The sequence below is a fragment of the Elephantulus edwardii genome, unplaced genomic scaffold, assembly GCF_000299155.1.
Source record: "Elephantulus edwardii isolate Elephantulus edwardi_28Jun2011 unplaced genomic scaffold, EleEdw1.0 scaffold00139, whole genome shotgun sequence".
NCBI lineage: Eukaryota > Metazoa > Chordata > Mammalia > Macroscelidea > Macroscelididae > Elephantulus > Elephantulus edwardii.
In genome coordinates this window covers 2,789,439-2,803,499 of record NW_006399889.1, presented here as the reverse complement: position 1 = coordinate 2,803,499, position 14,061 = coordinate 2,789,439, and the positions used below count along the sequence as shown (strand labels likewise).

General features: G+C 41.5%; 3 protein-coding genes across 3 annotated transcripts in view; 1 reads left to right on the top strand and 2 right to left on the bottom strand.

Moving 5' to 3' along the window:
* Positions 1-7,995, bottom strand: part of HSPA14 (heat shock 70kDa protein 14) — a 39,985-nt gene extending 31,990 nt beyond the window's left edge. The window contains exons 1-3 of the mRNA XM_006894282.1: positions 7,939-7,995; positions 6,776-6,856; positions 6,619-6,701 (exon numbers count right to left, since the gene is read on the bottom strand). Of these exons, the coding sequence (XP_006894344.1) occupies positions 6,619-6,701; positions 6,776-6,856; positions 7,939-7,995 (221 nt within the window). The remainder of the gene's footprint in view (positions 1-6,618; positions 6,702-6,775; positions 6,857-7,938) is intronic.
* Positions 3,446-5,169, bottom strand: LOC102846158. The gene is made up of 3 exons (XM_006894281.1): positions 5,137-5,169; positions 4,472-4,739; positions 3,446-3,969 (listed from the first exon to the last, which is right to left on the bottom strand). Exons 1-3 carry the CDS (start codon positions 5,167-5,169, stop codon positions 3,446-3,448), a joined length of 825 nt encoding a protein of 274 aa, XP_006894343.1.
* Positions 7,996-8,430: 435 nt separating the features above from the next.
* The window catches only part of CDNF (cerebral dopamine neurotrophic factor), a 23,965-nt gene continuing 18,334 nt past the window's right edge, over positions 8,431-14,061 (top strand). The window contains exon 1 of the mRNA XM_006894280.1: positions 8,431-8,545. Within this exon, the coding sequence (XP_006894342.1) occupies positions 8,431-8,545 (115 nt within the window). The remainder of the gene's footprint in view (positions 8,546-14,061) is intronic.

Below are 14,061 nucleotides of genomic sequence, written 5' to 3'. Positions count from 1 at the left end.
TAAAAATCATTGACAGGAGAGAAAGCAGGTAGTTTGCCCAAAACCACACACGACTAATTAGTGGCAGAGCTGAAAGGACTCCAGATCTTCAATACGTAGTATTCTTATTATTTTCATTAATCTTCCACTTTTCCCTTTTCCTAAACACAATGTTTAAAATATATTCCAGACAAGTATTTCAAGAGCAAGGAAAGGCAAAAAAGATCAAATATGTTTTCACGAATAATTTCAGCATGACATCAGATGTTTTCTTCTGAATTTAAGACAGCAGGATAATTTATCTTATTATGTGTAGGTTATCTACTACTTCGACAAAATAATTTGCCAAGGATATTATATAAAACTTATACAACTCTTAGAAATGGCAAGTTACTCCTGAACTGCCATACAAAGGTCTCTCTTATTTGAAGAAAGGATGTACAGGTGGCTTTTATAGCCATGAACAAAACAATGGGTACTAGGTTAAAACAAAGTAGAAAAAGGATGTGACACATGATCATGGGTATCAGAAGCAAGCACTGGACTGACTCACAACTACATACAAGTAAAAACTTTATTGTTCCACACCAAGATTAAATTATTTAACATAGAAACAAAGATTGGAGGGGTGGTATACCCAGCACCTCATTTATTTCATGATCTTTAAGGAGACAGTTAAATCTAGCATTGTAACTTTACTAGCAATGCTATGTTGTTTGTTCTCCCTCCTTAAATGTCACTTACAGAACTGCCAGATCTTTCTCCACTAGTTATAGCGTCTTTTATGTTTAAAAGCATTTTTACATTAGTCTACTCATTTGATCCTCACAACATCCCTGTGAGGTAGGTAGGACTTAGTTTCCCATTTTATATATTAAAAACCTGAGTTGCTGAATGGAAAATCACTTGCCTACAGATGGAGATAGTTAGCAGTGGCCAGGCCTAGGCAAGATTCCTGGGATGCTTTCTTCTATACCACCTCATTATTGCAACTTCCCTCCTCTGAACACTATTTTTAGTCTTTGAGTATCTTTTTTCTTTAGTGGTTTCCCCTCCCACACAATATTAAGATCACTATATTTCCACAATGCTATCAGTAAATCTTAACTGTTTCTTTTTTAGCACAGATTTCATCAATCTCTATATATTTTGCTATCATTAATAATTTAGTATGGCCCTAATTCTTCAAGTGTTCCTGATTTTCCACAGCCTAAAAACACTGGGGGGGGGGAGGGAGGGGAGAAGTATAGCAATCATCATCACTTTGATGACTTTACAAGCACTGCTCCTTTAAAGCAAAGACTCTGTATGTATATCATGTGTGGTGTTTAAAGATTCATGAGTATATTAATAAGCATTAATGTAGCACAATGTTCAATTAAAATTATGTTTCTGGCATCTCAAACATACATTTATGTGCTGACTGAAAACATTCCATTTATTATTTTATTTTCATTTTGCCTTTTTTGTCATACAAGATATTTTTTTTAAGAAACTAGAAGGTACTAAATAATCATGTAGAACAAAATCTGTCATTTCAGATAAATATCGAGGCAGAAATAAGGTAACTAATTTGCCCAATGTAACAAACTGTGCCAGGATTTGAACTCAAGAGCTGTAATTGAATTCTAGTATATATTCTACAACCTTAGCTACCACCCACATTAACTTCCCATTCATTAGAATAGGTGCTTGTTTGCCATCTACTTGGGGTTCAGAGTTATGTTTGCACTGTTCTCTCTCTCTTTTTTTAACTTCATGTATTATTATTCCTAGCATTAGTTAAGCACCAAAGCCTATAAAGCATAAAACAAAACTTTACCCAACATGCCTACCATTTTTCCCCAAAGCCTCTAAATTGTAGGAAGGCTTTTTAAGTCCCAGTGTCTCCTATGTGTATATCCTGAATATGCAACGTAAACCACTAAGAGTGTTCAGTTAGTTCAATGATAGCCAGTAATGCCTTCTTTTCTAAAGTCATTTAGTGCTGTGGTTGAATACCTTTTCTCCAAAAGGAAGGGGATTAAAGGATATTTGCTGAGGGGTTGTGCTTAAAAAAGAAATACCTCTTGCAGGCAGTCTTTATCCACACTACCCACAAGTGTCACCAAAGCTAAAGGAGAAACAAAGCTGTTCTTTTTCACCATACATTATTAACAAGGTGAAATTTTATCTATACCATCTGAGAAAAAGTGCCTTTGACAGCTCCCTAGAAGGAAAAGTTTTCTAGGGCTTGCTTTCTACAACACACTGAACAGAAATAACAGAAAATAATGAAATTAGCTAAAAGCATATTGCAATGCTGATATAATTTAAACTGTTTCCACAATATTCAAAGGGCAACCAAAACTTAACAACACAGTTACACATATAAGGAAACCAAACAATATGAAATGCAAAGAATTTACATACATTTACCACTTCATAAGACAGTTACTATTTTATTTTATTAAAGTCTATTGTCAATATGAACTGTAACACACTAACTCATTAAGTCTTTTTCTATGTGGTAAACTGACAGACTGAGAACTGAAGAAACAAAGAAAGATGGTCTGGTTTTAAGAGTTCTTGCCAGTAGACATGTCATAGACAAAGCAGTGAAAATACAGTGGTACAAATACATTTTGTCTACAGTAGTCAAAAGAACTAGAAACCAAATCTATTATTGCTGTTTAGTTGATTCTGACTCACAGAGACCCTCCAGGATAGAGTAGAACTGTCTCATACAGTTTCTAAGGCTGTTATCTTTTCAGAAGCAGAATGCCACATCTTTCTCCCCTGGAATAGCTGGTGGGCTCAAAGGGTAGAGCTATGGGTTGGAAGTCAAGCATTTAAACACTGTACCACCAGGAATCATTCAAATAAGCTACAGAGGAATTAAGAAAGGAAGATCTTTAACTCCAGAAACTAGCCAAATAGAGAAACTAGTAAAGGAAGGGTTCAAGCATGAGGTCATGGTTCATAAGCATACTTCTATATTTTGTAAACTAAGGCTCTTTACCCTACCTAGCCTTACCTCAGCAAAAATCATGTGCATTAATAACTTACGTGTGTAGCACTGTTAAACTCTTTCACATCTATCAGTCACTTGATCCTCACAACAACCCTGTGAGGTAGGCAGGTCAGGGATATTATCTAGTCCTCAACTGACAGAAGAGAAAACTATCATATAGAGGTAAACTTTGTTGCCTTTTGTCATGTAGGGCATCTGTGACAGACAGGTCTAACTAGCTCTCTGGACTTGACTCGGTCCTTTTTCCATTAAGCCACTCCTCAAATTTCTGCAAGCTTGTCAATTAGTGGAGAATTTTGGTAAAAAGAACTAGCCAAGTATCTTGCTTTTACTCTACACATGGATGGTCCATCCTCTTCTTTCCCCTGCCTTCAGGACTAGGACAGGAGGCAGAAGGCAGGTATTAGAACTAAACTGTACGAGTTTAGGAAAAGGCCCTTTTGTAATCAGCACCTAACTTTTGGTATTGGAAATTAACCTCTGAAGCAATTTCTCAAGGCCTAGCTGAAAAGCACCAGTTGCTTCTTCCACTGCTGTTGCCAAACGCCTGACTGCGGTCACTGCGTCCCTGCGAAGCTCATTGGCAGTATCTTGCTGAGCACTCGCCTCCTCACCAATAGCAATCAGCCTGTCCAGTTTTTCTTCCTCACGCTTTGAAAGTTCTCGTGCCAATCTCCTGTTTTCTGCCAGCTCAGCAGCAATAGTCCTGGCCACTGAACGCCTTCTTCGCCTTGCCCACCTTGGTGGTGGCTCACTGGCCAAACATCTATCTCCACCAGAAACAAAAGGAACTCTGGAAGTGGAGACGTGAGGCCGCTGTGTGGAGGCTACACCAGGAGTGTTTCGGCTGGTGCTGGTGCAGGGACTGGGCTCACCGGACACACCCAATCTGGTCATGGTGCTGCTCGGACAGGGAGCAACTGCACCTCTGAAAAGGTTGTGGGAGCTGCTGTAGCTGGGGGTCCCTTGAGAGCACCCTGAAAAACAAAGCAACAATGTTGCAACGAGGACATTCCTGCTAAAGGAATGCTTGAAGCCAGCAGCAGAGTTGAAAGACAATTACAAAACTGTGGTAGTTTCTGGCAAAGTCTCTTGCAACAAGGGACTGCAAAGTTAATTTGATTAACCTGGCCAGTCTACTTCCAAAATCTCCCCCTCAACTTTCCTCAAACTCTATGCAACTCTCTGTCCCTCTCCATTTCTACAAATTCCTAGTAAGTACCATCATAAATTACATTAAAAACTACTTTGGTTCTTCCAGAGCACTTATTCTGGGTTTAAAGAGTTCTAATGCACTATATACCTAGCTTTATCACTTTTTAAGACTTAGGGCCTTTTATCTCACTATTTGGTGAGCGGGAAGGAGAGAGGCACCACAGGTCAGAAATTGAGACTACAGGAAGACACTACCCAAATGTATAGTACTGTTTAGAACCAAGCTGCTTCAGGACCCCAATCTTTTACATGCTTGGGAGTTACCTGCACCAGAGGATTCATCCCAGGAGTCCTCAAGGTCACTGGCTTCTCGAATCCGGTTACTGAGTCTCAGTTGACAATCCTCATCTGATTCCTTAACTGTTTTCAAGATAGGCTGATCATCTGCTGCCTGAGTCCTTTTTGCTTTCAGGATGCTGATTCCCTCTTCCCCTGGGAGATCAGAGGCCACTAAATTCTGATCACAGTGCTTGGCCCAGGCAGTGTCCTCCATTAAGTGGTCTGGATCAGTCACTATCTGATTTCGGAGAAGCTGATCCAGTGTATCATAAAACGGACAGTGTGGTGGATCACCCATACTGGTGGCATGGGCAACGTATGCTTTTAAGTATAATGCCTTCAGAACTTTAAACTTGGAGCGACACTGGCGTTCGGTGCGACGGAAGCCTTCCTGCTGCATTCGCTTAGACACAGCCTGATAGACATCTGCATTATGGTGCACAGTCTGGAGGCGCTGAATGTACTCTGCCTCGCCTAATATGGAGAGAAGAGTTCGTGTCTCCTGTCTGGTCCACCGGATGCCCGCACTGCTATTGGTACTGGCCATAGTGGACTGGGAAGGAAACGCCAGGACAGCAAGGTGCAAATCTGAAGATGTGGGGAAGCTCTGTGTGCTCTCCAGGAGCCAGACGATTCTTCCCTCTCAGGACTAATTGCTGAGAAGCCAGGTCCAAGGACCGCATTTCTGACTGGAAGGCCACAGGGGAATGAAAGTTATAGGAAGGGTGTAAGGACAAGTTTGGCAGCAAGAAAGGTGGAGCTACCATGAATACTTCATAAACAGATATGAGGTCAAGACTGAGAAAGCCCAACTTTTGGGAATTCACCCAAGATGGATTATTGGAGCACAGACTAGCAAAGGCCTTAACGGTTTGATAACAAAACCATAAGGACAAAGTCTTCCAAGGCTGAGGCTCGGTACAAAGTATCTACAGAAAACATGACTGCCCCATAAATAGGCAAGTTAAGGAGGGAAACAGCCTAGACCAAAAAGTTACTTAATTCTGGAGAAGTACTAGCAGGGTCAAATTATAGCAAAGTGTCTGAAGGGCCCTCACCTTATACTAACTTTGATCTAGGTACTACACTGTGACCATATGTCACTCATCTACCACCATGGCACTATTTTATTTAAAGGTCACTTTCAAAACAAGTGACTCCTCCCCAAAACCCATGTACATATAAAAGAAATAATTATCAAAATTTATCTGTAATCATAAGATCCTAGAACCATAAACACAAGGAAATGTCTACTTAATTCCCAATTGAACCAAGTGCAAAATTAGGATCCTGAGAATGAGGGTTAGAAGACCTGAACCGAAATAATTACCCAGGCCACCCCTAAGCAATTTATGAATGCCACAAGTTCTATGTGCCTTGTTTTTTTCTCATTTATAAACGAGGAGGGAAAATACTTGTCCTACCAACCTTACAAGGATGTTAAGAGGATTAAATAATAGATGTGAAAGCACTCTGAAATTATAAAAACTCTGTATTAAGTATTACTAGTCCAACAAAAATGAAACCTCTAATTACAGTAATCTATAATTTGAGGAAACAGAAGTCTGGGAAAGCAATCCTCTTTAATCTTTTAATTAAAGCTACAACAGATTAACCTGATTCTTACTTAAGACATTAATTAAGGTATTTCTCTAATAATTATATGGGCAAGCCAACTGGAAAAGTTACTTTCAAGAAAATGTCACAAAGACCCTGACAGAAGAAAAGCAATAGCTTCTACATAAATCATGATCTATTTTATTTTAACACATTTCATGAAATCCAACTATATTGCAGTCTTCAAATTTCCAAAAACTTTACAAGCCCCCCCCCCCCCCCCCCAAATAGGAAAAGTCCAATTACTCCCTGAATTATTCTGGCATCAAAATATTGGGAGCTATGTATAACCACAGACCTGTCAGCAAGAAATGTACCTTGGGTGAATTTCATCCTTCAGAACACTCAAAATAATCAAAAGAAATCACTTATTGGGGGAGGGGATATACTCCCTAAAATGACTCGCATCATGCACAGCAGTGAATGAACAAATTGTACTGTTTCTAACTTCATTTCACATTATGCTTCAAATGCATAAACACAATTTTATGTAAAGGTATTATTTTGTTCCTTACCTTCTGCCAAGGATCTGCTTTACTTTCATTACAGTATTTGAAATATTCCTTATTCTACTTTGCTTAGCTGCCAGACCAACAACCTGAAAAAGAGCAACATATTACAACGCATGTCATTTTGATGAATTACAAAGTTCAAATGTGAGTGGAGTAGTACCTCTTCATTTTCTGAGTAAGCAACAACAGCTGGAGTGACTCTGTCACCTGCATCGTTTGCAACCACACCAGCCCGGCCATCCTGAGGAAAAAAACAACCACCACAAAACTATTAGTCATTTAGAAATGAAAGTCTTTTTAGGCATATTCGAACATATGCGGGTATCACTTTGCACACCAAGAAAAACTGCTTTATCAATATTTTACATTTGCAGATAATCCCCATTGTTAATCACCCAGTTACAGAAGGCCTACATTCCAAGAACAACTGCCTCATTTTCTTCAGCCTGTTTTGCACAGCCAATAATTGGATCAAGTATAATAACCATCTTTTAATATATAACAAGTAGCTTATTATTACATCAGCCCTTCTACTTTTCTCCCTTCCCCCATAAATACATCTTCCACCGTTTTCTTGTACAAATTAAGAAATACTAATCCCTTTGGCTTTTTGTTTACAAAAACAGGAGACGACTTATCAGGAGAGTTCATTATTCCTGTTCCTTCCCATTTTCTACTGATTAGTGAAAAGCCACAAGTCCTATTTCTCACTTTTCAGCATCACATCCAAGAAAGAACAGTTGAGCACAGCACGCACGATCAGGTCGCTCCACAGCTGGGCACAGTTCACATGCACATATCCAGTTCCAGATTGCCAGCACCCCGCCCTCTCCTAGCATCGGTCGAGAGACCTCTGGCTGGCCGGTTTCAGGTTCAAGAGCCGCTGCGGTGCACGCATCCCCAGGCAGCCTACAGCTTCACGTGTCTGGGACCCGGTGCCCACCATCAGGCATTCAGCGGCCCTGACACCGCGGGATCCCAGCCACGACGTCTCCGGGACCGGCCGCCTCCGGGCATCCTGCGGGCGTCAAGTCTCCGAGACCCCGTGCCCATCTCCACGCATCTTTCAGTCCTACTGTCTCGGGGAACCCTGCGCAACAACGTTGCCACGACACCCTGCCCGGACGCCGCAGGTTTCCCCAGCCCGTAAGCAGGAGCTGCGATGAACGAGGCCTGATTCGCGCGCCCCTTTGCCCCTTCCCCTCGCAGTAACGCCAATCCGTGTGCCGTCCCCAACCCCGAAGACGACCAAAAGACGTGACCCAAGGCCAGTATAGAGTGGCCCACATGAAACACCAGGACCCAGCTCCGCAAGTCCTTCACCTTGTAGATGGCAACACAGGCGGATGTACAACCCAAGTGAACGCCGATGGCCGCCATATGGCGGCAGATAGGGTGGCAGTAGTAGTAACTACTTGTCCCCGAGTGGCAGCAGCTACCGGCCTCAACACAAGCCCAGCAGGCACCGCGGAGACTTCACGTTCCCGCCCGCCCACTGCGTACGGTCGATTTGCGTCGGCCTCCTGCGTCGCCGCCAATCAGTGTAAAGGTTCCGCCTTCCGTTGCGAGGCCAATTGCTTGAGTGCGTCCCTGTGTGCGCAAGCGCCATACTGGAAGGAAAAGAAAAGGTTGATTGGCTCCTCCCACTCCTAAGCCTTCTGTGAGAGCCAATGGAAATTCTCGGTTGATTTGCGTCATTTGTCTTAGTAACTCAGGGTAGATTTGCTCCAATTTTGCTCAGCTCTTTTGCGTCCTTAACAGCTCCTGGTGGTACAAGAGGGTTTATCTTTGGGCATTTGGAATTGCTGGTTCAGCATGTGGTGTGCGAGCCCAGCAACAATGGTGGCCTTTTGCACCGGGTTTTGGGTTTCTAATTCCATGCTGACGCGGGGTCTCGAAGCCCTGGGGCGGCCGGGGGCCGACTGTGAAGGTGAGCCGTGTGAGACCTGCTTGCATGGCAGTGGCAATCTGCTGCAGCACAGCTGTTGTAGGCTTTGGCTTTTCCAGACGCGGCTATAAATAATATTTCACTCAAATGGAAGCCGTTCCCGTTCCAAATTTCAGATCGCCACAGTTCAAATCCAGGAAAAGTTCGAGCTAGGTCCAGTCAGTGTAGTGAATAAGATTGGTGTCACCCAGTGTGATAACTTGTCACTCCTCTCCTCCACACGCTAAACCACCTCAGAACTAGATCATACAGAATTCCTGGTACAGACATAACTCTGAGATACTATTTGCTATCCAATCACCGCAAATATGATTATCACAGAGTGGGTCATACGAATTTTTTTATTTCTCATGTACAGAAAAGTTATGTATATACTCTATTGTAGCCTATTTAGTTTGCAATAGCATGAAAAATTTGGAATATTGGGAAAATTACCTTAAAGTAACAGAGACGTGAAATGAGCACATGCTGCACATCTTCGAGTTGGCATAGCTGTCACTACATGTTTTTATCCATATTTTTCCTGCAATGCAGCTCGTTAATTTGAACCTAGTGCCTTTGGAGTTGTAAAAGTAAGTCATTAGAGCTCCCTATATTTGTAAAAAAAACCAAAACCAAAACAAACACCAAAAAAACCCACAAACAAACAAAACCCCCAAAAAACAACCCAACAAACTTTTATTGTTGTTGTTATGTGCCATCGAGTCAACTAGGACTCATAGTGACTCTTTGAACAACAGATTGAAACCTTGAAGCATCTGTGAAACACAAGTTCACTGAAACAAGTTATACCTGTAATAGCTACTATAAATTTTAATCATAAGCTATGCAATACAGTTGTAAAGTGCTTAAATGGAATATTTCTTAGATTATATGAATACTAACAACTAAATTGTAATCTTTCTACATTGAATTACATTATTAGATGTAAAAAAGTCTTTACATTTGATTTTCTGTTTTTTTTCTCCTCTTAATGATTTTATTTCATTCTAAAAAAATGTTACTGCTCAACCCACAAATGCTATGTAAGGTAGATCTTGGCAGAAAGCAAAGAATACCAGAAGAATGTCTGTCTGTGCTTTATTGACTATGCAAAGGCTTTTGACTGTGTGGATCACAACAAGCTATAGCTGTCTCTGAGAAGAATGGGAATCCCAGAACATTTGATTGTGCTAATGCGAAACCGATATTTGGACCAAGAGACAGTTGTCAGAGCAGAGCAGGGAGACACTACATGGTTCAAAATCAAGAAAGGGGTCCGTCAGGGATGTATTTTGTCTCCACACCTTTTCAATCTGTATGCAGAACAGATCACCCGTGATGCTGGGCTGTACGAGGAGGAATGTGGCATCAGGATTGGTGGAAGAATCATCAACAGCCTGCATTATGCAGATGACACAACCCTGCTTGCTGAAACTGAGGAGGACCTGAAGCGCTTGCTGCAAAAGGTCAAGGACTACAGTCTTCAATATGAATTGAAGCTCAATATCAAGAAAACAAAGATTCTCACCACTGGGCCAATTGGCAGCATCAGTATGGATGGTGAAGATATTGAGATAGTTAACAGTTTTCATTTACTTGGTTCCACAGTCAACACTCTTGTTAACAGCAGCCAGGAAATCAGGAGACGAATTGCATTGGGAAAGTCAGCTGTGAGGGACCTCTCAAGAGTACTGAAGAGCAATGACATCAGGCTGGAGACTAAGGTGAACCTGATCCAGGCTATAGTCTTCGCAATTATGTGCTATGCACCAGAGAGTTGGAAAGTGAATAGAGATGATAGAAAGAGAATCGATGCCTTTGAGCTGTGGTGCTGGAGAAGAGTGTTGAATATACTTTGAGCTGTGGTGCTGGAGAAGAGTGTTGAATATACCATGGACTGCTAGGAGAACAAACAGATTTGTCTTGGGGAGGGTGAAGCCAGAATGTTCCCTGGAGTCAAGGATTCTGAAGCTTTGTCTAACATACTTTGGGCATGTTGCAAGGAGGGACTGGTCCTTGGAGAGGGACATCATGTTTGGGAGAGTGGAGGGATGGCGCAGGAGAGATGGATTGATTCTGTGAGTGGAGTGGTGGGAATGAATGTGTTTGAGACAGTGAGGCTGGCACAGGATAAAACGGCATTTAGGGCTCTTTTACATAGGGTCGCTATGAGTCGCAAATGACTCGATGGCACATACCACCACCAACAACAACAATAATGCAGCTAATACACAAGAAAAATTGATGAAATTAGTGACTATAAAAATGCCAACAACTAGGGTTAGGGTTAGGAAAGAAAAAAAAATGCCAACAACAATGAAAACAACAATGCATGTTTGGTGGCTATAAAGATGTAAATACATTACTTACAAGAACATTATAATTCAGGAATAACAATGCTGACCACAGAGCTTTAGAAACTTAAAAAAGTAAATTAGTATAGTGCATTAAAGTCATAGGTATATTGATACATGTACACTGTTGTTATATGCTGTCAAGTCGCTTGCAACTCCTAACAACCCTATAATAGCCCTGAAACCTGCTCTATCCTGTGCCAACCTTATCATGTCTGACACACCTACTCTCTTTACCCCAGTTATTGAGTCAATCCATCTCATTGAGGGTCTTCCTCTCTTCTGCTGTCCCTCCACCCTTCCAAGCATGATAACCCTTTCCAAGGACTGGTCTCTCCTTGCAATCTGCCTGTGCCTCCAAGGAACAGTCTGGTCTCACCCTCTCATGACAAACTGTGCAGGCTATGGTATATTCAATATTCTTCTAATCAATTCTCTTTCTATCATCCCTAGTCATTGTCCAGCTTTCTGATGCATAGCAAATAATTGAGAAGACCATGGCCTGGATCAGGTGCACTTTAGTCTCCAGAATGACATCGTTGCTCTTTAGTACTCATTGGAGAGGTCCCTGACAGCAGACTTTCCCAATACAATTTGCCTTTTGATTTCCTGGTTACTGGTAGCAAGGATGTTGACTGTGGAGCCAAACAAACTAAAACTATTAATACTCACAATGTCTTCACCATCTATCATCATGCTGCCAATTGGCCCAGTGGTGAGAATCTTTGTTTTCTTAATGTTGAGTTCCAATACATACTGAAAGCTGCAGCCCTTAACCTTCTTCAGCAAGCAATTCAGGTCCTCCTCAGTTTCAGCAAACAGGGTTATGTCATCTACATAGTGCAGATTGTGGATGAGGCTTCTTCTAATGCCGATGCAACATTCCTTCTCATACAGCCCAGCCTCCTAGATGATCTTTTCCTCATATAGATTGAAAAGATACGGAGATAGGACATACACTTGGCATATACCCTTCCTGATTTTGAACCATGCAGTATTTCCTTGCTCTGTTCTGACAATTGCCTTCTGGTCCAAGCATAGGTTTTGCATAAACACAATCAAATGATTTGGGGTTCCCATTCTTCTCAGTCAGTCACAGTTTGTTATGATCCACACAATCAAATGCCTTTCCATAGTCAATGAAACACAGATATGCATTCCTCGGTACTCTCTGCTTTCAGCCAAGATCTGTCTAACCTTAGATATAATATCCCTAGTACCACAGCCTCTTCTAAGCCCAGCCTGAACTTCTGGAAGTTCTCTGTTGATGTACTGTTCCAGTTGTTTTTGGATAATTTACAACAGAATCTTGCTTATATGTGATATTAATGATATTGTTTGAAAATTTCTGCACTCAGTCGGGTGACCTTTCTTTGGAATGAGAACAAATATAGATCTCTTCCAGTCAGTTGGTCAAGTGGTTTACCTCCAGATTTTTTGGCACAATTTGGTGAGCCCATGTCGGGCAGTGTCTGTTTGTTGAAATATGTCAATTGGTATGCCGTCATTTCCTGAAGCCTTGTTTTTTGTCACTTCTTTCAGAGCAGCCTGAACTTCTTCCTTCATCACCACAGGCTCTTGTTCATACATTGTTTCATGAAACTCTGTATCAGTCAATATAAAAATGGGTTTTGTTGTTAGAACTAACTACAAGAATAATTTTTGTATAAAATAATAAATTTCTGTGAAAACACTTCTCAAAGACTATAGATAGTCTTTTAGGCATTACATTCTCTGAAGTGTCACTTGATATGGCCTGATCTCTCTATGCTCCCCTAGTAAGCCACTGGGACTGGTGATATCAATCAGACCCTGAGGCCACGATTTGGTCTCTGCCACAGTGACAGTTGGTGGTTTGGATATGGGTTCACCTTTTGGGAAGTTATTTAAATTCTGATGACCCTGGCACCAAAATTTTTCTGCTTCTAACCAGAAAGCCTTGCTCCTCCTTGGTAGGTATCTTTCAAGAACAGTTTAGTTTGTGACTCTTAAAAGGACAATGTGACAAGTTGTCTGCAATTTAGTTGGAGTGACTCAAACCAGAAGATTTGCTAGGGCTTAAACTAACATTTGCTAGGACTTAGTTAAGAGTTACTTTGCTGTGGCATTTGGACAAGAACAAACTGGGAGGAGGGTAGAGAGAATAGTGCAACAATGAATGAATGGAAACCCAAAATCTCTGTAAATGTTTATGAAAATTAATAAAATATAATTATAGAAAAAAAAAGAGTTACTTTGCAAAGGAGTACACTCTTTGAGGAAGAATGAAACAAAAATGACCCCTTTTGAGTTTATAGAATCTGGGCTGTGTGCTGCAGTCTGAGCACATAGTTCTATGTCCTAACAAGCTCATCTTCACGTTGCTCTTCTTAGTTTGTGCAAAATCAGCCATGGTACTACTTAAGAGGAATTAACGACCTGTCTTGGCATGGTTCATCAGGTATTGGGCTGGTAACTAAAATGCTGCATTCCTCTGATGTTTTGAACCCAATAGCAGCTCCAGAGGTAATGGACAATCTCCTTTCCCTTAAAATTTATAGCCTAGGATACTCAATGGAGAGTTGTATTGAATAAATAACTCTATGGCAGTGAGTTGTACTGTAGAAGAAGTCTTTGAATCATGGTGGTGAAGAGTCCTGACTATCCCATAAACTATCAAAAGAGCAAACCCCTCTGTCTTCAAAGAAGTGCAGCCAGAGGGTTGCTTTAGAAGGTGGTGAGACTTCATCTCACATACTTTCGACATGTTGTCAGAAGAGGCCAGTCTCTGGAATGAGATATCCTCATTGGAAGGATGGAAGATCAGAAAAAAAGAGGAAGATCATCAATGAAATGAATTGGCAGAATGGCTGCAATAGTGGGCTTACATACACTGGAGACTGTGAGCATTGTGTAGGGCTGGGAAAGGATTTGACCTGTTAGACACAGGTCCAAGTTGACTCAAGGACATGTAACAGCAACAAGTAGTAGTTGTTGTTGTTGTTGTTATGTGCCGTCGAGTTGTTTGCGACTCATAGCGACCCTATGCACAACAGCCCTAAACCCTGCTCTATTCTGCGTCAACCATACTGCCTCTGACACACCCATCCTGATTACCCCAGTCACCGAATCAATCCATCTCATAGAGGGTCTTCCCCTCCTGCGCTGTCCCTCCACCCTCCC

What these genes read in the sequence shown, in the direction of transcription:
- LOC102846158 (XM_006894281.1), bottom strand. Translation starts at nt 5,169, where the DNA reads ATGCGGTCCTTGGACCTGGCTTCTCAGCAATTA. An exon ending in ACCTGGCTTCTCAGCAATTA is followed by an intron (nt 4,740 to 5,136) that starts GTCCTGAGAGGG and finishes ACACTGGATCAG; the next exon opens with CTTCTCCGAAATCAGATAGT. An exon ending in GGATGAATCCTCTGGTGCAG is followed by an intron (nt 3,970 to 4,471) that starts GTAACTCCCAAG and finishes TTTGTTTTTCAG; the next exon opens with GGTGCTCTCAAGGGACCCCC.